Source organism: Anabas testudineus, chromosome 21, assembly GCF_900324465.2.
Source record: "Anabas testudineus chromosome 21, fAnaTes1.2, whole genome shotgun sequence".
Taxonomy (NCBI): Eukaryota; Metazoa; Chordata; class Actinopteri; order Anabantiformes; family Anabantidae; genus Anabas; species Anabas testudineus.
This window is the reverse complement of record NC_046629.1, coordinates 17,427,497-17,450,406: the sequence shown is the minus strand read 5'-3', so window position 1 is coordinate 17,450,406 and position 22,910 is coordinate 17,427,497. Positions and strand designations below refer to the sequence as shown.

The 22,910-nt window shown below is 40.3% G+C and overlaps 3 protein-coding genes across 5 annotated transcripts in view; all 3 read right to left on the bottom strand.

Annotated features, from left to right (window-relative positions):
* Positions 1–117: 117 nt before the first annotated feature.
* Positions 118–1,538, bottom strand: tex30 (testis expressed 30). The gene is made up of 5 exons (XM_026376926.1): positions 1,465–1,538; positions 1,107–1,343; positions 973–1,024; positions 568–782; positions 118–355 (listed from the first exon to the last, which is right to left on the bottom strand). The coding sequence occupies exons 1-5, from the start codon at positions 1,480–1,482 to the stop codon at positions 194–196; spliced, it is 684 nt and encodes a 227-aa protein (XP_026232711.1). The 5' UTR covers positions 1,483–1,538; the 3' UTR covers positions 118–193.
* Positions 1,539–2,057: 519 nt separating this feature from the next.
* poglut2 (protein O-glucosyltransferase 2) lies at positions 2,058–7,322 on the bottom strand. Of its 2 annotated transcripts, XM_026375585.1 has the most exons (10): positions 6,842–7,322; positions 5,895–6,100; positions 5,564–5,769; positions 5,219–5,296; positions 4,744–4,916; positions 4,124–4,361; positions 3,432–3,641; positions 3,161–3,250; positions 2,826–2,930; positions 2,058–2,194 (listed from the first exon to the last, which is right to left on the bottom strand). In XM_026375585.1, exons 1-10 carry the CDS (start codon positions 7,090–7,092, stop codon positions 2,177–2,179), a joined length of 1,575 nt encoding a protein of 524 aa, XP_026231370.1. In that variant the 5' UTR covers positions 7,093–7,322; the 3' UTR covers positions 2,058–2,176. The 2 variants fall into 2 exon arrangements, with proteins under 2 accessions (XP_026231370.1, XP_026231372.1); XM_026375587.1 differs by lacking the exon at positions 5,219–5,296.
* A 657-nt stretch (positions 7,323–7,979) lies between these two features.
* Positions 7,980–22,910, bottom strand: part of stxbp5l (syntaxin binding protein 5-like) — a 107,653-nt gene continuing 92,722 nt past the window's right edge. For both annotated transcript variants that reach the window (XM_026377440.1, XM_026377441.1), the window contains 8 exons: positions 22,316–22,495; positions 16,069–16,170; positions 14,853–15,092; positions 12,896–13,259; positions 12,145–12,310; positions 11,428–11,539; positions 11,047–11,267; positions 7,980–10,818 (listed from right to left, as the gene is read on the bottom strand). In XM_026377440.1, coding sequence (XP_026233225.1) covers positions 10,777–10,818; positions 11,047–11,267; positions 11,428–11,539; positions 12,145–12,310; positions 12,896–13,259; positions 14,853–15,092; positions 16,069–16,170; positions 22,316–22,495 — 1,427 coding nt within the window. In that variant the 3' untranslated portion in view covers positions 7,980–10,776. The remainder of the gene's footprint in view (positions 10,819–11,046; positions 11,268–11,427; positions 11,540–12,144; positions 12,311–12,895; positions 13,260–14,852; positions 15,093–16,068; positions 16,171–22,315; positions 22,496–22,910) is intronic.

Below are 22,910 nucleotides of genomic sequence, written 5' to 3'. Positions count from 1 at the left end.
ATACTGAGGTTCGAGTGTCAGTATGAGGCATACATGTATATGTAAAAAATGAGAACAATCTACATACGTTAAACATGCTTTTAATGGCTGCAAGCCTTTCCCTTAAGTAGTCAGAAAAGCAAGAGAAATAATTAGATCATAATTTGACTTCATAGTGTAAAGAAATATCCTTTATTTAACAAAAACATGTGATCTATGCTCCTTGTTTTCTCATCCAGGTAATAACTTTTAAATTCACTTCATGTAACACACAATCCTCGGACCGTCCCCTCACTGTCAGCCCGTGGCTCCCTCCTTGTAGCCAGAAAACGTCAGCTTGAGCTTTCAACTCTTTCACCATCTCAGCAAAAAGAACCTGAATAGACAAGAAGCAAACTCAGTGATGTGCCACATGTCATTAACATCATTTCATCAAAGTATGTAATATATAAAAACTGAGTGGATGACAATAAGAATAAAGAATATACTGTATGTTATTACACACACATACAAAGTGAGTGTAAAATGAAAACATATAAGTGTGTGCTTGCAGGTAGGCTAGAATGAAGAGCCCCAACCACCCCTCACCTTATCACACATGTTGTCCTCAGTGCCCGACACAAACAGTACAGACATGTCCTCAGGCAGCCCCCTGAGATCTTCGCTGCGCTGCCGGTGGGCGTGTGGCTGTCCAGGTGGGTGCAGAGGGAAAGACAGGCAGATGACACCCTGAGGTGAATCCTCTGTCTGATCGACCAGCTGTCTGGCTAAAGCTGCAGCTGCACGGCATCCCATCGACCTGCCTGTGGACAGGTCACATAGTGTTTAAGAGCCAAGAAGCTGGGTTTTTATCCATGATTCAATTTTTTACTGGAAATGTGGTGACACACTTTAGTCTTTTATTGACCTAAGATGCTAAGGATGCACATTATTTCATTGCACACATTATACCTGGATTAAGAGTGTGTACTTTAGTCAACTATGGGAACTTACCTCCAACAAATATATGTTTAATGGTAAACTTCTGCAGCTTCTTCAAGTAGTCCTAGTGGGAAAACATCTCACTGTTACAAAGATCCCTACTGTGCCACAAAGTAGTGTTTCTGAATGGATGAATAAACGCTCACCCACACGGCTCGGTAAGCCCTCACTCTATAAGCCAAGTTTAAAGCTTTGCATGTGAAACGGAGACAGAGGAAGCCGTTGGATGACAGCTCATGTGCCAGAGACAGCAGATGTCTGAAGTTCATGTCTCCGCCGGCTCCATGTGTGAGGACCACGGCGGTGTGGACATCTGTCACCGAGGCGGGGACACACAGCACCGCGTCGAGCTGCTTCCCCTCAAACGGCACCTTCACCGCAGCCTAGAAGTCAGCGAGCATTACTCGTACAGCTTTGCTGATTAATAATAACGAAGTCCCCACTGGAATTCAAGAGGTAAAAGTAGTGTGGTACTGTATTGTGCATTTCGTTTTTTAAAGTTACCTCTTCAAACGTGTCCATTACAAGATGTTTCTTCTCCGATGTCCAAACGTTACACTGCAAACGAGCGACCTCTAGTGTTTAGGGGTGGTCACTACACCTGCCATCTACCTTACATGTGATATGTATCTTTAGCTACTGCAGGTCCAGCAAAATAATAAATAATAAATAATAAATAATCAATGTTTGGCTACTCTCTAAACTACAGCACTTTACATTAATAGGTACTTGCTTGCTTGGGAGTTGTAATCTTAAGATAGAAGAGTGTAGATGAGTGTAGATGAGTGAAGATGAGTGCTCACATTGTTGCAAAAATGAGGTGGGTGTGCCATTAAAAGACAAGAATGAGGGGTTTAAGTCAAATGTAGGAATTAGATAAAGGAGAACTACAAAGAAGGAAAGAGAAGAGAAATATAGTGTGTGTCAAATATCACACCTTAATAACAACTGCGTTAAAATATTAATTGAGGTTTTGTATTTGTGTATATGGGGCTTTTAAAGTGGGGTTGGGTGTATATGTGTGTGTGTGTATATATATATATATATATATATATATGGCAGAAAACAGTACATGTCGATGTTGTACAAAAAGAATATTTATTTGAACTGCGAGATAAGGTGATATTCATAGTTGTACAGTGAATCCTCACTTATTTGGCAACATACAGTATATAAATGATATGAAGGATTGTCCAGTAGCTGCGTGACGGATCAATCAAAGCTCGTCCTTGGTCTGAAAAACAAATAAAGGTCTCACATCAGGAGTGGTGTCTCTAATAAATGTTCCAGTTTTCACACACACACACACACACACACACACACACACACACACACACACACACACACACACACACACACATAAATACAAATCATTTTTTAACAGCATTTTCTAGACAGTGACACATTTCATACACTAGAGGGAGCCACTATCCCTGACCAGTGAGGAAAGCCGAGCTGTAATAAAAGATTGATAGAGGACTTTCAGCTACTTCTGTTTCAGGGCTTCGTTTTGTAACATGCTGTCCTGACAAATGTTAAATTACACGTTAATTTTCGCACTCGTTAAAAGTGCAACAGTTCTGGCAAAATACTAACTGCAGTCCAGTCATAACTATACAAACTTCAGTTTCAAACTTCAACCTAAACCTCATTGTGCATTTGATTATTCGCTGACAACATTCAACACTTCAATTCTTTTAAAAAATATAGTAGTGTGTGTTTACATCAGCTGGTTACCAATGCAATACATTGCTGTGTTTACACCCTGATGGTGTTGTCCTGGTCAATGGCGTAACCATGCAAGCAGAGAGGAGGGTGAGACAATACAAAGATCACTTTAAGAGGAACTTATTGGTGCCCCTTACCCTCGACCTGTGGCAGGAACATGGAAACAGGTCATCAGCAGGCTGTGCTACAAGTTCCATGCCCTCACGAACCTTAGGCTCAGTAACCTGGAGTTTGGCATACTTCTGCAAGAACGACATTGAACATGGTGAGAGAAATATGGCACACAGGGGTTGTGCATACTCAAAACTACGACAATACAGTGCCAATGCAACAGACTTTAAACCCTGTGTGATTGTGTAAGAAGGCAGCTGAGCAACATTTCCTCATTGTACTTCGCTTACTGCTTTTTGTAGTGCCTTGACTTTTTTGCTATAAAGTGTGCTGTATAATGTTACAACTGTAGAAGCGTTACCTTGAAAAGTTTGTAGTAGTAACAGAATATGTTGTCTCCCATTAGATGACTGCGGGCAAACTGCTGACCTGCTAGTGCAATTTTCTTTACCTGAAAGACAGTAGGAATCAAAGCATGTTGTTTTTTAATCACAAAAAACACACGAGGACACTGATAAATTATGTTTATTCTTAAAGAAATAATAAGAATCTGGTGCAGTTTTAAAGTTTTAACCCAACATGATAGAATTTAACCAAATGTAATACAAACTATCCATAAAAATCATTATCACCTCTTCATCGTGCTCACGAGCCCACTGGATCTTTTCCAACAGGTCTCCCAGGTCCGCTCTTATTGGGATATAGTGCTCCCACGCTCGAAGCTCATTGTAAAAGTGCTCATAGTAGGCAGAATCCTGCTTTAAGACCACACTGTCCCCCGCCAACAGGTAAGGCAGGCGATACGCTGCCACAGTGCCGTCAATGTTTATTTGGTACTTGTACTGGTGGTGGACACGGAAAAGAAAAAGAACATAGAGAGAGATAAAGAGAGTCCTTTTCAAAATCCTTGGGAGCAATTCTACAGGTTATAAAACATATAAACATGTATTAGAATACTGTTTATAAGAATCTGCAAGAATTAAAATATACTAGAAGTGTACCTGAAGGTCTTTAAGCCTAAAAGTGAGTGTTGGCAATTTACATCTCCAGCAGACATAGTTTGGGTTTGATGTTTCATTCCTTACTGAAGGCTGCATCCAGTGGATGCAGCCTTCAGCTGTTGTCTGAGGCTGTCTGCTGATGTTGCATTCTTACGGTGATGAAACAATTAACTAAACTGGAAAAAGCTGCTGACTCAACCCAGTCAGCAGTGGTAAACTTTAACCATTATTCATGATCCAAATATCCCTCAACGAAGCTTTTACGCCCCCACACCGCATAATCAAACATGTTTTTAATCTAAGACATTACATTAGACACTTGCCTTGAAAAAGTCAAAGAAAGACACGTGCTTGACCAGTGGCCCGTAGAGGCTCTCGTCATGTTTGAAGAAAAAGAAATTGGTAAAAGCAGCATCTATGGAGTTCGGGTGAGCCCTTGACAGCTTGACCAGGTCCAGTCGCTCCTGACGACTGTCCCGCCCCCTCCAGAAGGCTGTGGCATTCTTCTCTGACCACGGTGGCCCTGAGTTGGCCTGAACTGACATCATGTCCAGGCTGACTCTGTTCATTGGAAGGGCACAGTGCTGACTGTCACATATGACGCAGTTTCATACACTTATAAAAAGGAGGTACTCATGTCAGTAAATAGAAAGACGGTCTTCACTCAGCCTCACTTGCAGACAGCAGACTTGACCTGTGGTGGAGTTTTGTTGGACTACTCAATAGTGACTCACTGTAATTACGGCTGCTGCTGTTGAGGGATATTTGCCTGTGCTGGGTTTTTAATCAGGGCCTCGTGTGTGCGCTAAATCAATCTCCATAAATTACTGCATCACTGTAGACTTTTATTAAATGAGAACGAATGGTATTGTTAGCTCCGGTGCAAAATCAGTCAGATCTGCTGAATATCTGGTGATACGGTGTTATGGATGCAGAGGCTCACCTTCCCATGGTCTCGAGGACAGACTCAGTGAGGTCATAAGTGGGCATGACAATGTCTCTGGTATTGTTAGAGCCGCACCAAGAAAAGATAGGATGAATCTTCTCAGTGGGTTTCCTCTTCTCCAACGGCCAGTCACCCAGGTTGACAAAAAACTCCATATCAGGGAGCTTCACCTGCTCACACACCACACAGAAGGAAAATGGAGTATGTTCTTTAATAACTGAAAGAAACGAAAAATGATTATTATCAATATAACTCTAGGAAAAACGCTGCTGCCTACTCCTGCTCGCAAATGTATCATCACTGAATCCTTATTAAACATCATAACGTCACAATGGAAAGATGAATGGATGGATGGAATATAAAAAGAAAATCCAGCCATTCAATATCAAGTGATGAATAAAAGGTTTAAGAGATTACAAATGTTAAAATGTTTCAGGGTTACACTGGTAGTTTAAGAAGGTGAGAGATTTACCTTCCTGGTGAGTGACAGGAGCAGTGCATCCATAAAGATTCTAAAACCTACATGTTCTCCAAATGTTTTAACATAGACCTGATGAAAAGAAAAAAAAAAACTACATCAACATAACACAACAGGAGCTACATTATAGTTTACATGTAGCTTCATGGCTGCATGCAGCGTAGTATAGCCTCATTGAAGATGAATTGAGTAGAGGGCCCCTATTTGAATAGTTAAATCCGGGTGGTGACTTTTTTTTTTTGACCAGCAGTGTATGTTTCAGTGATATCCGATTGCTTGCTCTGAGGAAGATGCAGCGTAACTGCATGTTTAATGCGTCTTGTTTCAGATGTCGTGTACCTTGTTATCTATGACAGCATAATGGCAGAGACTTTGCCGCTGTCCAAAGCGTTGTGGAATCTCATGAGCGTTACGATCCAGGTCGACACTAGGGAAGAGGGATAAGTCTGTGTCTATCTGGGGGAAGGACTCAGGGCAGTGCATGTGGGCCTCCCATACAGAATCACTGGCCTGAGGACAGTCACAGCCCTCGTGGTAGACTTGACCTGACAACAGATACATTTCATGAAAATCTGCACCTGTTCTGAACATGTGTTCCTTTTATCAGCAACATAAAAATACAAGTCTCATCCTAAAACATATTTTGCAGGCGGCTTGGGACGTGAGCTACCTCTGAGAATGAACGGTGACTTGGCTACGTGCTTGTTCTTGAGCAGAACGTGCACGTGAAGGTCCGTGTAGGTGGCGTACATTCTGTAGCGAACCAGGAACGACCCGTCCTGACGATCCAGGACCTGGATCCAAATCCTGGTGAACTGCTCCACCGGGGAGTCGATCTTCACCTCAAAGGTCTTCTCGCCAGGCGATTTCGTAAAACTGCGTGAGAGACAGAATATGGAAAATGTGCTTCTGTTACAAGAGAACAAAGCTAGAAAAAGTATACAGTAGACTGTTGACTTGGGACACAGACAGTACCTGACCAATACAATCATAGTTTTGTTCTAATATACTGTGACTTTCTTTAATGAAATACAACAATTTGTACATTATCAACAGTCTGCTGGTATAATGTCACAGCTTCTTTGTATTGACATGCTATAAGCGTCTCTTCTGTACCTGCAGACAACAATTATCGGTGTCATCCACTTACAGTGGTGGAAACCGATATTGATCCTCCTGAAACCCACAGCATGTGTGTTAGAAACAACAATACACTGAATGTGACACCGTCATTGGACCCATGGGAGCTTTTTAATAAAAGGAGTCACTGAACTTACATGTCCATTCTCTTGTTATGGACCAGGTTAAAATGAACCACATGTGTTTGACAGCATTATTCTGAATAATACATACATATAAATAACAGATGATTGTAATAGAAACATAGTGACATTGATGGAGGTAGTTTTCAACATATACTGAACATTAAGAATGGATTCATATTATTAAATAAATAATACATCAATGCTTATTAACACCTACAAGCAGATCATTACAAAAAGCTGCAGGATTTCTTTGACTTTATAGTTTTCTGCTCTGATCCACATTGAGCAGCTTCTTCTATCCGGGTGTAAAAGCTGCAGGCTTCGGCCTGAATCAGGCAGCAGAGGTACCTACTTTTTCCCCGTTGTGTCCACCGCCTGTATGTAGAAGAACCGAGCTGGAAGGACGATGTCTGGCTCCAGTCCGGGTCCCCATACTAAAGTTTTTGCAGCGCTGGGTACCGAGCCGGCCTGAGCCCCTGGGACTGCAGGTCCGAACACATGTAGACAGAAAGGAAGCAGCAGCCAAAACCCCCGAAGAGACATAGCCAGTGGACAGTCTGCAGCAGTCTCTGCCTTCATCATTGCAGTGTTACTTTTCTTCATGCAAAGATCCACCCAAACGTGCCATCGCTGCTTTAAAAAGGTCCAAATTGCAGGAAGTTGCGGGGAATCGTCCTGGATTTAGTTTGCTCCGTTTCCATTTGGGATACGACTATTACCGGGATACATTGCCAGCTGTTCACATGTGGCTCAAACAGACGTATTATTTGTTATATTAAGACATCTTCTGTGATTTATCCGCTAAATTCAGCTTCTCCTCAACAGATTGTCTGCTGAATGATCAGGGGGGCGGGATAAGGATGCGATTGGTCACCGCTCCACTGACTCTAGATTTGATTGGCTCAATAAGAAGTGGACCCATGAACTGAAATCTGATTGCACGGAAATCCGGAAGTCTTGAATGCTGTCAGCCAAATGAGTTTTATTCTGAGGGAATGTGGCTTTTTATGGTCGAGTTATGCAGCACTATTTTTTTTTTTTGTCATCAATTATTGTAAGTTTAAAAATGTATAAATTGTTTGAATAATCATGATATTCTAGTTTTCATTGTACTACAGTATTTCTCAACAGTGGGGATAGATCCATCACCAAACTTTAATATGACTGAGTGTGGAAATGAAAATGAACATCAAGATTCATGATTCAAACAGCCAGGGAGTGGGGTAAATATATATATTTTTCTTTTTTTGTGTGTGTGAGATTTATAGATATAATATATCAAATGTAGATAAATTACCAGAGAGAAATGCATTTTTCATGTGACATCTTTTGCTGACTGCTTCTCTGCTTCATGCTTCACTGGATGAGACTCAACACATTGGCTGCTGATGTGAGGGTACTGAAACAAGAAGGTAAAAAGTAAAAAAAAAAAAAGGTTGTGGTTTGCAATCAGCAAAATAAAGCTCACGAATGTGTACATCAATCAATGTTTATTTCAGTTTGCTTTTGCATCAACATATTTTTCAGTTCTTTATTGTCAAGTAATTTCTATTACACAAGTATAATATCAAGAAGAACAAAAAGTGGTAGAATCCATTTAAATAAGACAAACTTTGCTGCCATCACTGAGAAAACCAGAGAAATGCCTTTTCAGGATACTACAGTGTGAAGAACTACAGAGTTCCAGTGATTTAGACAGAGCCAGAATACTAGATACAGTACCAGCAGTAACAGGTACAACATATAGAGAGAAAAATATCCCAAGAATGTCTTTATATTTTCATGTTGTTGTTTTTTTTTCTTTGTTGTTTCACCTCTCACCCAAGATTGTACTGTACAGTTAATATAAAAAACAAAAACATACTAACAAAACACCCTGTCAGTAGAAGTCAAAGATTTTTTTTTTCTTGTGGTTTTATCTTTATGTATGTATGAGTGTGTAAGTAAGTGTGTGTGTTTTCTCTCCCTCTGACAGAACTGCACTGAACACAAATCTCACTGACGGTACAGAGGATAGAAGAGAAAATTTACTTTATGCAATTGAATCAAACCATATGTAATTCCTGAAATGCACAGTTGTCCGTGTTTGGATTTCAGGTGATTTGACAAAACGAATAGATTTGTGGGCTGTTTTGCGCCTAAGGAATGCCTCAGCAGCCTGACAGAAAGCAGGCCGAAATGACCACCAATGAAGATTCACTTGTTTGTTTGTACTTCAGGCTTTGAGTATATGTGTCGCTGTGCATATCTTATGTGGTAGTGACATCAAAATTGCAACGCTTTACATGTGTTAACACGTGTATGCATAAAAGGCCTGATGTGTGAAAGATGGATATCAATAATCCTGTTTGGTTTTTCAGATCAATTCAAAATACAGACAAATACACAAGTACAAAATATCCTCCTCATCTAACGCTGTCTGCCCGTGTCGTGTGGCTACCCACTGACGTGTACAACACAATCACAATATGATACACGACCATGTATCATGAAACATTTGTTGTTTATAACATACAAGAGCCTTCAGTTGAGAGGGCATCACCATCAAATATAGGACTGCGACAAGAGGATATCATAGTCATCAAGAACGATATTGAAAAAAAAAAAGAATTAATTACCATATTTGCCCTCAGTTGAAATTGTTGCAAATGTTTTACACATGTACACACGTTTCTTCACTGACTCAACATCTGAACACCACTGAAAATAATACTGTTACTTCTCCTGAAACCTTTACTGATCAACAACTCACAAGGGTTTAGCTGGATGTGATTCCAATTCCTCTTTGTATTCCCATCACAAAGACAGTGACAACCATTGACAGTATCCTTTGTGATCATGAAAAGAGGACCGCTCCGGTTTAACACTGAAACACGCACAAACCACAACTTTTAAAAGGACTCAGGTGGAGAGCGATGAGAGGGTGTCATTCATTTTTGATTGCTTTGGCTGAGAAAGAGTCCAGTTTATCACTTGCGGTACTCTTTCTCCTCACTCATACACAATCAAACCACAATGTGGTGGTTCGATCGACGTGAACATCTGACAAAGGCAGCTAAAGACTCGAATGGTAAACAGACAAAAAAAAATTTAATAAAAGAACACCCTCATTTATTTATGTTTACCAAAATAAAACAGACCTATTTAATGTTCATAAATGCCCTCTATGACGAACTCCTGTTAGTCTTAGCTCCTGTGTTCAGATCCACAGGAATTCATGATGACTACTGACTATCGATTAGCTCTTTGTTAGTTAGTTTACACTGAGTGGATTCACGCATCTCGCTTTTTATGGCACATAAATAGTATATAGGTTCATACTATAGATTAAATCACACCCTTTCCAAAATACCACTTAAACTCTTTCAGCCTCTCCATACGTCTCACACCAATCAGTTTACGTGTCTGTTTTTCATCCAGTTGTTTTTGGGGAGTTAGATCTTCGTCTTCACGATTTAGTAAGTAGCAGCAGCCAAAAATTTGTGTGAATACACAGTGCAGAGTTAAGTGTAAATACTGCTGATCAGTGTTTGCACTGTGCAGCCCAGAGTATTTGGTGATAACAAAGTTTTAGCGTTATAGTGTAGTGTAGAGAAAGCTATGTGCATTTAATACTGTGCTAAGTAATACTGACTAAGAAAAAAGTTTAGAATGAAACAAAACAAAAATAAAAGGGGTAAAGGAACACAGGTTTTGGCTTAATAGCAATGCAGGTATACATTTCCCTTTTTATATATAGTTTTTTGTCAATATTTCAAAAAATATAAAGTTTTTCATAGTTTCTGTTGTTGGCTTACATCATTAAATAAAACTTTTTATTTTTGTATCTCCCGTTAAAGTAGCATGCTGCTTTTTAATATGGCAGGTGGATATTTTTAGGAGCCATCCATTTTTATTTCATGCATTTCTTGTTGGTTTCTTAACTTTTAAGTATCTACACAGTGAGGTCCAGAAAACCCAACCATGCACATACATACGCGCTCACACACACACACGCGCGCACACACACACGCACACTTCACATTTCCTTCTATCTTCAGTCCTTCAAATGCCGTCCACCGTCATCTTTCTGTCCTTATTACTGCATGTCTAGACAAGGAACTAACCTGTCCTTGCCATTCAACAATGTCACAGTGCCGCACATGCTGTACAGCCAGTCCAGAAGCTGTAACGACAAAGTCACTCTTGAGTCTCATCTTCGGTCGCTCTCATTTGTAGAGTGAAAGTCCCTGTCCCGGCATAAAGCCTCCAGCAGCTGAAGGGCAGTCTCAGCCCTCTGTCCTGTCATTAGAACTGGTACCACTTCTTGTCCTTGCACTTTAACATCAGCTACAAAGAGACAAATATTATCATAGGTTACTGGTAAAGAATATTCTTTTTCTGTTGCAGAGTATATCTTTGGAACAACACCACATTAAAACTTTAGCTCATCTGTGTAGTAAAAAGGAATCTGCGTGTCAGTGTAAGATTAAATCACCATCACTTAGTGTGACAGATTTTACATTTTAGCTAAACTACTTCGAGAAACAACCTAAAATAGTACCACTGCACTCTCACCTCATGAGCATGTTTGGAGAAGGTTTCAGCACTGGTCATCATGAGAGCGGTTCGTTCCTCCAGTTCCCCCAGTCTTTGCCCTCTCTCATCCAGAGCAATGCGGGCCCGAGCCAGCTCACCCACTGCTCCACTAGCCGCCACCTTCATGCCCTCCACCCCCGCCTGTCCAGGGATGTGCTGCGCCAGACTCCGCGAAGCCTTCCCAGCTGCTGCCTCACCGACTGACGACCACATCAGGTAAAAAAGACAGAAAATGACCAAGATGAAGATATTAACCATGTACTGTATACATATGTTGATTAATCAATGTAATGTGATATTTTATAGTCCACGTAGAACACACTGGACTGATACACTACAGAGAAAAATTAAATAACACACAGAGCTCCTCTCTGTCAAAGGTATGGGCGTTTCCTCCAAAGAAGCCTTTTAGAAAGCCTCTGTTCTGGGCTTCTGGTGTTTCTATTGGTGTAAACAACTCTCCCAGCATTTCCTGCAATGAATGGAAATGAAAATAAGTCTCAGTACAGTTTTTATAAAACAAATCTCTCTAATTTGACACAAGATATATTGGTCATCACTAAAGTAAGGTGGGGTCAGAGTACCAAAGTCTTCTATGATTTGGTTTGATTTTTAAAACTGCCATAGTGCCCACTGGTAATTATATGATATATTGTGTCCTATTGTAGATGGATTTTTCAATGTCTGGGGAGAATTGTACATAAACTGAGAAACCACTGTTTGCCTGTAGGTGGCACTATGGTAGCATCATGTTACCAGCCCCTTATGACATCTATTATTTTTAGTGAGAATCCAACCTCTATGAATATGTATAGGACAATGTGTACATGCACACATGCACACTGTAATAGCACATCTATACATTTCACTTCACGTAGCTCCTGTCAGCTCTGGGCGGGGTTTTACTAAGAGTGGCAATAATGACACCTGCTTATTTATTTCATCACTAATAGTAAACACAAATTATCAGTCAAATCAGACAGGTCTTGATGTGGACACCATATACAGTACATACATCATAGACATGTAGTGGACGCCTTTCATTGAACCAAATGACAAAAGGAAAGCAGCGCTCACCTGCAGGTTGTCACACATCTCCTGGCTGTATGTAATTCTCTGGATCTCTGTTGGGGAGCTAAGATATAAAGCCTGCCCCCCGTTGGTAAAGCAAAAGGTTCTTGCAATGCGCATGTCTGTCAGAGGCAGGTAATTGACATCCATCAGCGGTCTTAAACTGGGCAAACTAGATAAGAAGAATAAAGGACAAGTTACATACCAGGATTAACTGAATAATAACAACTGTAGAGTACATCATAGCTAAATTCAAGATGCACAACTATGAAAACAGGATTATTAAAAATCAAACTCAACAGAATAAATAAAACAGGACAAATGGTGCCTCTGATTAGCATCCAATAAAGTTATCCCTTCGTGGACAGTGCTGTCACACGTCTTGCACATTATCTGCATTGAAAACATTCTTGTCCACAGATGTAAAACAGGCACAAGTTAGTCACAGTGTGTTCAAATGAATCACAATATGTACGGTTTACCCTTCAATAGGAAATATTGCATTTGATGCATCAGCACTGGCCCTCTAAATGCAGAGGGCAACACTGCATTCAACCAGTCTAAATAACTGTAAAGGCAAAATAGTTATTTTAATCATATGATTAACTGCACATCTCTAAGTCAAAGTATTAGCTGCACAGATACAGCCTTTAATACCAAAAGATTCATTAAACTATACATATATTGCGTAAATTCCTAGTAAAATATCACAACTATAAACAGGCAAAATTAACACATGCAAAGCTTGTTTAGGTACCTGAGTGTCATGACGTGCCCATTGGCACAAAAGCAGGCCAGGCACACACTGTTACACACAGATACCACGTCGGCTCGCAGTACAAAGGATGACTCAGTGATGTTGTGGACAAAGAGGCAAGACTGCGAGGGCATCAGGAATACTTTGGCCTGCCTCTCAGAGCACAACACAGCCAGATGTCCCTCTCCGCAGGCGTCCTGGGAGGATGATGGTGAAAAGTGGACCAGCTTGCGCCGCCGCGGTCGATCAGGGTCCTCGGGGGCGTTGAGGTCCCGCCAAACCTCGTAGGGGCTCTGAATAAGCGCTCCCATGCAGTCCAAGAAGCCAAAGCGCAGCACTGAGCCCTTAAGCATCAGCACAGCTCCTGCGAGTGTTTGGGTAGAGTCGACAGAGAGAAACAGGGAAATCGTGCAGTCTTGAGCTAATTGTTTGCAAAGCACGAGCCAAGATGTTGCAAACCACTGTGGAAATGACCAATTCAAAGCTCTACACTTATCTCCATTAAAATTTAGTTTGACTATTCAGCAGAGTATAACATACACAAGGCAAAGAATACATAAACTTAAATATAAGTATGACAGACCACTCAGTAAAAATCAGTTAAAGAAACACAAATGTTCACATGAGCACATTTAGTTATCTTTGTTCACTTGGGTACAAAACAATCCAACATTTACACATACACTATAGTAGCCTGACATTTTTCTCAAAGACAACATTTGCTGCATCAACTCTGCACAGGAAATCCACAGGAGACAACACAGGCTAAGTAAAAAAAAAAAAAAAACTTTGTCTTTACTGTTGTCACTTTACTGTTTTTGTTGCCAATTTTAACTTGAAACTGAATTGGTGACCATCCAGTAATAAGCTGGGTTGTTTCTTATACACACAGTCTCATAAGAACAACTGGTAATTCAAAGGATCTGGATTTCTGGTTCAACTAATGCTGTTTCTCTCAGAAAAACTGATTTTTTTCTTCTTCTGCTTCTGCACTGGCTGTAATACATGTTTCAGTGGCTTAGTTTTGTTCAGTCATAGTGCAACACAATGTGGCTACAAAACCTTTGCTTGCTCTTGAGCGCAGAATAAGTTCTCCATGACAACAAAATTTGCTCTAATTGAAACAAATGAGGTGTTAGGAGCCAGTATTAGTGAGGCCGGCTGCAAATGCAGCTTAACACAGTGCACTTCATTCCTTAGGGAACCTACTGTTCCTCGTCTTAATTTTTCTTTGTCCTGTTTTTCTTTTCCATATTTTTTCCTCAGTCTGTTTTATTTATACTTAACAGTCTTATTGATATAACTTATTTTCATTAATGCGTGTTTTAAGTTTACAAAACCAGCCAAAGGTGGCCTGGACGTTTTATGCTGATAAAATCAATCCCTATTATGAGATAATTGAAGAGCTTCAGCTTCAGTATATTCCATGTCTCACTGTGCATATGTCTCACGACATGTTAAAAATGGAAATGGAGAACGTACAGTACAGACCATCCATTTTGTTCTTGTCAAACATTTTCAAACACTGAAAATCCACATTACGCTTTATGTTTGTCATGTGGAGCATAAAACATCAGAGCACAGCTTCAAAGCCACAGGAGAGCAGAGGTTTTCAATCAAAAGGACGTACTCTGAATTGAGTAGGTAATACAGTTGAATAGGTTTACGGTTTGCTTTATGGCTTTTGCTTGGTCGTGAGTTAACCATTTCACAATACTAGTAAACCGAGAATGATCTCATATTGGGAAGTCATGGCGGGGTTTTTAATGTCTTCTTTCTCAACTTCAGATTTATTATGTGTTTGTCTTGATGTTGTTGCTAATGAGAGTGAAACCAGCTAAAAGCCTTTCACACCAAAATTAATGAGCTTTTGGGAAGTACAGTGGGCTTTCTATTAAAAAATACATGTAAAATACAAAACACTTTTGTTATGAAACCCAGCCCCACTGGGACTTACCACTGGGACCAATGGTGACAGGTTCCTCCATCCTCTCCTCCTGGTCAGTGGGAATGGACATGGGTATAACCAGGACCACACCTAAGCTGGTACCCACCCATAAACATGGGGTGGGCAGCGTGTCATTCTTGCGTGCAAAGGACTCTCCAAACTGAAGTGTGGTGATTGCCTCTTTGGTATCCCGGTCGATGCTAGACACACTGGAGCTTCGTGAGCGGCTGAAGGAGTTTTCACGGCTCTCTGTGGCAGTAGCCATCAAACACAGAGGCACAGCACAGAGAAACAACGCATGAGGAGAGAGACACGAAGAAGTGGCATGAGAAGAAAGGATGAGAGAGAAAAGAAGACAGACAAAGATATAAAGAGAGATGTATGGAAGCAGTAAGAGTGGTGGATGAGAGAGCAACGTAGTGGACAAAGGAGAAAGAATGGTTGTAAGAGAGGACAAGCGTTAAAAAAGAAAAAAGCATTTAGTAAGGAGAGTAAGTAATAAACAGCGCAGAAGACAAATATTCTAAAAGTCAACATAACCTGTCTGCAGATTGCATGTCATGTAAAATCCTGGAACAAATAGGAATATGCCACTGAAGAGACACACTGAGAAGCAAAGTGATCAAACATTACAAAGGGTAAACTGGACAAGACACACATACACGCCCTTGCGCGCAGCTTTTTACTCGGTAGCAAGATTTTTATTCAGCGTCTTTGCAAACATACTGAGTCACGCACAAACATACACGCATTTACAGACAGACGCGCGTAAGTAGGCGCGTACACATACACACGCTGGCGGTTGCACCAAATTCAAAAACTGCTTCAACTCTGTTTGAGTGCTCCCCATTCAGGTCGTCCATTGTGTACTTAAAGCCTCCATCGTAGAAGTATTTCTGTACTGCAGCATTTCTGAATTATTCAGAGCCAGGCAATGTGCAGTGCTGAATTTCAAGCCAAATGTTATACAGAGTGCAGACTTTATGTAACAACACCAGATGGGTGCTGTATGCCAAAATGTATACTGCCTGGAAAACATTCACTATGAGCTTCTATAAAGATGACATTGTCTCACTCCTACACTTCAGGAGGTGAGCAAGCACTTTAAAGCGTGTTTTAGATTAAACAGAACCACAGGACGGAGGACATACTGATTGACTGACGGACAAACGTATATTACTGAGTTGGACAGCAGTTATTATGTTTGCGGCCGAAGCCCCCTTACCTCTGTCACTCCAGCAGTAGGGGGTGGTGGTGTGATGCTCGTCGTGGGAGTACATAGTGACTCCGTGTAACTGCTGAAGCATTGCCCTCCTGGATGCATAACCTACTCATCCCCCACAACATGAACCCCATAAAACAAATCACACCCGCCATGACCCAAAGAAGCACACACACGCGCACACACACGCAGTGCAGTAGCCACCCAGCCAAGAAACAGGACGGACAGATGAACAGCAATACCAGAGAATGAAAGAAAGGGAAAGAAAGTAAGATGCAACTGAGTGCGTACAACTGCTTGAAATATATACAGAGATAAAGGTAAAAAAAAAAAAAACACTGCTCAAGCATATTTCTGGCGGCCACACAACTTTTACTTGCAATTCACCTTAACCCCTTTTGAAAAACATCTACTCAACTAAACACTACTAGCCCTACATGCACTCCAGTTCGGTGACAAAGGAGCTGTTTCACAGTTTGTTAGTGTTTTCCTTGTTTATCACAATGTCAGTATGTAGATGTTTTTCATAAATATCAGATATTGTGACAACATTATTGTACAATGCTGCCAGCAGTCACAGAGACAAAGTAGCCTTTTGCTGTGAGTCTGGGTAGCAGCAGTTTGTTTTTCGCTGTGTGTCACTGGGGTGTGTTTACGCTGTGTGACAGAGCCTGTGGGGTGCTGGCTAATGAAAGTCAGGCACAGTGGTACTCTGACAGGACACAGGGACCCCTGGGGGACCCTTACAGGGAGCTAGAGGTGGGTGAGGCAGTGTCGGGGAGGTGATAAGGGGAAGACAGACAATCTGAAGCAGAGATACAGACAAAGTACAAGATTTATACGATAGTACATGCACATACACTCAAAGACGCACCTAGAGACTATCCTTAAGTCCATAATTCCTATTTTAATATCTGTGCAGCTTCTATTTGCTTCACTAACAATTAACACATAAAGGTGTATCTGATTGGTTTGCCAATATTTCACTGTGTGCTGAATTAAGGAATATTTGAAATGAAACAGTTTATGATCATCATTAATTAATACCATTAATACATTAATTAAAGCGATTCATAATGGAATTATATCATAAAGTTATATCATAAAGCCATGTAATAAAAGGCTATTGATTTATCTCATATTCAACATAAATGTACATGTAGGTGTGCGTGAACATGAACTTGAACATCTTTTCAAAAGCCTCTTCAGCATCAGACCAGGTAGTTACTGAGTCACATCAGCTCTGTGCTATGATGCAGTAAAATATACCGACAGACTGCCAAGACGTTCTGAATGCAGAAGACTATGACACAAATATCGATTATCTTGTAAAAACAGTCAATGCGTTTACAAACTAAAATGTATTTTATTAGATGGCAGGAAAATAGTTCTCATAGTGAATGTGTCGGATGCAGTAGAAACAAGCCGGTATAAAGACATAAGTTATTGTAACGATAGCCAACACTACCTCCATCTCACAACTCACATCTAAACATCTGTTGCTAATGTTTCTACATCAGCAGGTTGAAGTGGTTTGATGGGATGTGAAAGACCAACTTTTATTTATATGTTTATACTTTTTAAATGTAGTCTACTCACTACGAACTTTGGTTTCATACAATTGTATCTTCAATATTTAATGGGTGTGCTGCCTAACGAAGATAGGAGGTATGGAAATGTTTACTGTACATTGCGTCTGGCTTCCCCTGCCATTTCCCTCCTCTGTCTCCTCTCCTGGCATGCAGGCCTCATTAACATCGGCCTCATCTCTCGCATTGCTTGTTGACCTTTAATTATTCCAGTGATCCTGCTGGCTCCTCACTGTGGTAACCCAGTGCAACTGATAAACAACAGTATCCAAGGTAGGCAACACTCAGAAAATATGCAACCATCGGCTGAGGAACGCTACAGTTCACGTTAAAGCTACTACGATCTGCGAGTACTCTGAATTTTGCATTATATTTCCTCCTTAAGACATCTTTATTTATATGTCTTTTACATGACATATAAACTGTACTCCTCAGAGTAAAGAGAAACTAACCAATATGTAATAACTAAGTAATAAATCTAATCTTGTAATGTACAGTATAAACTGCCGTCCATCGTGATAATATGCGATTTCTAAGGACATAAATGTAACTGTTTTGGTACTTAAATGCATAAAAATTTAAAAACACTGAGCAGTTTTTTCTATATTCAGTATGCCATGCTGTTTAACAGGTAAATCCAACATTATCATACAATGCGTTGAGTACAGCTCTAAAGTACATTATATGTCATGCTAAGAAGCCTGATTGCACTCGGGCAACCTTGGCAACACTAATTTTGTGTAAGATGGGGTTGTGTCCAGATAAGGAAATATTTACTGAGCAACATCCAAATGAATGAGCAGACTGAATACCCAGAGATGCCTTTAAGATGTTAGAGGGATTCATGGTGCCATGATCTGACAAAGTAAACTGAAAACAACAGGTTTTGTTTTTCATGCTACCCCAGTCTAGGTTCTGCAAAGAAATGCACTCGACACAAAAGGACCCTCTTGTCACAGTGACGACTGCTGTACTTCGATTAAAGCCTTTTCCGCATTCTCTAATCCATTTCTGCACTACACAGGCAGGAAGACACTGTTTACCACTCAGGGATACAGGCATGGCAGAGATGGAAAATGACACGCTTCTGACACACCAGACATGAGCTGGGAAGCTCTGTCATGTAACAGCATTTTTTCAAATTGTTCACCCTGACAATGACTTTCCTGAGATCTTGATTCATAGAAAGTCTATGCATAGTCCATAGTGTAACAGTGCAGCACATTAACAAAGTTTGAGTGTAGTAATCAGGTTAAACATTTCCAGGTAGACAAAAGTGTGTGTTTTTACCATCGGTAGGCATACAAATATATGAATCTTTCACACCAAAATATAACCAAACCATGTTAATAGAGCAGATGGTTACAGTTTAGAGGACCTTAAACCTTTACAGCAGTTTAGATTAAACTGAATGTTATGTTAGTATATTTTTTAATGTGAAATTACATTATTTCTGCGCATTAAATCAACTGTGGAGAAGAACTATTTCTACCCTCGTCTGCACTGGTCTGGTTGACAATGCAGCTGTAGCCCTAACAGTGGCTATAATAAAACATTCAGCTTATGCTAATGAAAGACTGCTTGCCTCCAGGTCAGCGTTGTATAATGAGGTCGATGAAGATGGCAGTGTGAATCTAATTGCAGAATTCGAGTAAAAGGTTCAACTGCGACTTAACAAATAGCTCTGGACCTACCCTGCTTATTATTTAGCATTAACATTTAGCACCAGCATGTTTGTTAAAACCCCATATGGTGAGCACAACAGACACACATATGCACGGCACAGATGTGTGAAGAAATGTTCAGGGTGGCTACAGTGGCTGTTCAGTCACATTTTGGTTACTGTGACACTGTTAAGCCCCCTATGGAAAGATTAGCTTGTTGTGACATGGCTTCCAGTTAATCTGACAGAACCCTGACTAAAGTAAATACACGCTGGACCACGAGTGAGTGACCCGACAGCTTTTCAAAAGTGTACTTGCCTTAGGGACACAAGTTCATATTCGATGCATCAGCAGTACCCATGCGTCCAATGCAGTGCTAGTGGTGTTTCAGTCTCTTCAGGATAATGATGTCTACAATATCATGATCATGAAGACTTTGACTCACTTATTCACATGGAAATTTGTTTAGTTGTAGTTATTGTGTGTGAACTACCTATTTGCAGGTGTCAGTGGCAAAGCAAATTCCAACTATCCACATTTTAAATTAGCATTTATCTGCTGTCCTCACTTTTACTTTTAATATCTTTAGAAGATCACCCGTAAATGCAAACCATTGTAAAAACACTGAAGTCACAAACAGACCTGCTAATATTTTGTTTTCTACCTAAAGAAAATATATATAGTTGGCAGTGCGGGCATGCAGGAAAGGAAAATGTGCAACATTACAGGACAAGTTCAAGAGTCCTATTAAGATGAAATGTGTTTGTCTCATTCCTGAGAGCGAGGATATTGTTTATTCAAAGTCAGTACATGTCCTGCATTGGTGTCTTGACATCTGTAGTCTGGCAGTGACAGACTAAGTGCAACATTTCATACATACGGTGTAATTACATATTGTTGTTCAATGCTAATGGAGGCGATTTTTCTGTCAGTTCTGATGTCAGTATCTTAAAATTATGCTGCTAGCAGTATCATTTTAAGTCTTCACTTGATGGCACTTATCTGCTTTTTGTTGTTGCAGTCATTTGTTTTTAACAGCAGAATGACACAAGTATACAAATATAACAATAAGTTTTATTAAGGCCTCCACATAATGTCCGACTAGTGTCAGCTGATAGTACAGAAATACAGTAGCTATAAAAGTATTAAAATATATAAACATTACACACACAGACACACAAACGTACACATCTCCCCTTTATCACAGACAAAGGTGCATTTACAATACACACACACACACACGCACACACACACACACAGCCACAGATCTTCACACTGATCATGGGGGTATGAACCCAGCTAGGCCAATCCATTTTCAGAGCAAGTCAGTGTGTGAATAAAAGGAGTTCAGATGGAAGAAAATAAATGTCAGATCTGTCATCGAGAATGTCAAAATGCCAGAGTGCAAATCATGCCTGAATGCTTGTCCCATTCTACTTATTCGCCGCTTTTATCCGTGTGCATACTGAAATATCAATTTCCAATATTTGAAATAATGAATGTTCTGGTCTTTGCTAGATGAAGAAATTACATGTATATTTATATACATATAAAAACTCACAAACTTTACTCCAAAATACTATGAGTGGATAGAAAAATTCACTGCTGACTTATCAGTGATCTATTTAAAGTTAAACGGGAGCTAGATAAAGATGAGTAGAAAGAAAGGCACTGAAGAAGTGAAAGTCAATTGGTTAAAACAATTAAATTTGCACCAACCTTTAGGCCTGACACGTGGTTAACACAAGCAATTTTATAAAGGGACACAATGCAAGGGCCGTTTCTTGCATTCAAAAGAAGCAGAATTTGTAGTACAAATGTTGTGAGGTGATGCTAATGCAAGCTGCAAAAATACCACATTTACAGGAGCTTAATTCAAACACTCTCAAATAAACAATTACACATAAAGGAATCAGGGGCGGTCGGTATGAACATATAACAGCAATAGTCATCATGTTCATCTAGTAACTCGCTGTCAAATTTGCCTTGTAAAGAAAATAGTTCGGCACATCCCTACATATCAAACAATGTGGCCATTCAAGCCTCATCACTCTTGTTTACTGTTGCTACGCTTGTCACGCGCATAGCACAGATGCAGTTGACCATTACAATGGTAATGATTAGAACCAAAATGACAACAGTCACTGGCAGATTTTATCAGCTTGTGCTCGCTGGCTAATTAAACTAATGAGTTGGTTGAAAATCTGGCTGACATTTTGATGTTTCAGCCGACCTTAGGTGGAAAGTAACCAAATACATTCTCTCCCTTGCTTTGACTAAAAGTGCGTGCCTTAAATAAAATTGTGAGGTACTCTGACTACTATTACTGAATTATTTTCTTTTGATGTTACTTTTACTTTTGTCCACTACAAGATAATGAACCCTGAACCCTGGGTACCTTAAGGGGGCACATGAACTTCACAAAGGGGATTAGTAACATATCAGTTATTGTTAACAGCTTTTTTATGTCGATTCTGAAACATTTAGCCAATAAAAACATGATAATTAAATGTAATGGATTAAGCTATTTAGTTGGTCATGCTAACAATGTCAGCTTACACATTTGTTGACTAAAGGTTAAAAAAGATACCACTTCTGTGGGTATTACGCATAATGTTCTGCAGCACTGTGCACCATGCTTCAACATGAGACTGCACTTGAGCTACCTGCAGCGACTTGGCACAGTGCTAAGTTATAACTGGGGAATCACTGCTTGGGGGAGAGTTTCAGCCAACAGTCAATCATAAAAGGTTTATATCAAACAGATCCGCCAGCAGTTGCAGTCCATTAATTTACCCCCAAGTATCCACTCCTGAGAACTACAGCATCATTTAAATTTGTATGCTGCTAACTTGCATTAGCATACGCTTGCCTTGTGTTAACTATGAATCAGGCCTTATTCCACTTACCCCAGGGTGAGAGGATGACATGCACTTGTTGGGAGGGGGGATATGTTATAGAGGTTTAGGGATGGGAGTTGGGAAGACAAGCACACACCTTCAGTGTGGGATACAGGCAAAGAGATCTCCATGCAAGCAGCAGACTGGGCCTTGCGGAAGGGTGGTCGGCCAGGGCCTCTGCGGGTAAGCCGTGGCCCCTCAGGACCCATCGGGATGCGAGGCTTCCCCGCTGAGCAGGGCTGGGAGGTGGGGCTAGTGCAATGTCCATTGACATGATCTGTAACAACGGCAAAGCATTAGCAAACAATACAAAGAGGGAAACGATAAAAGTTTTAAACATATTCTAGCCCACTACGGCAATATCCATTTCCAGTCAGTTAGTCTAATAATGAGCAGTTAAATCTTAAAGCCTAATAAAAATCCAAAAGACATCTGCCAATGAGATGAGAGAACTGTACTGATTGCATGCAGTTTTATCTAAGGAAGAAGAGTTTTCTCACCCTACCGGTAGATTTGGCATCTGTTTAAACAAAAAGCATACTTAATGTTTTAATTCAGTATTACACTACATGACTTATGAAAATGGATATTTGTACATTGTGAGAGAAGCAAGCCGATGTTGAAAATCAGACTGTCATCAAGAGAGATGGGGGTGAGTGAGGAAGGGAAAGAGTGAGTGACAAAGGGCTGGA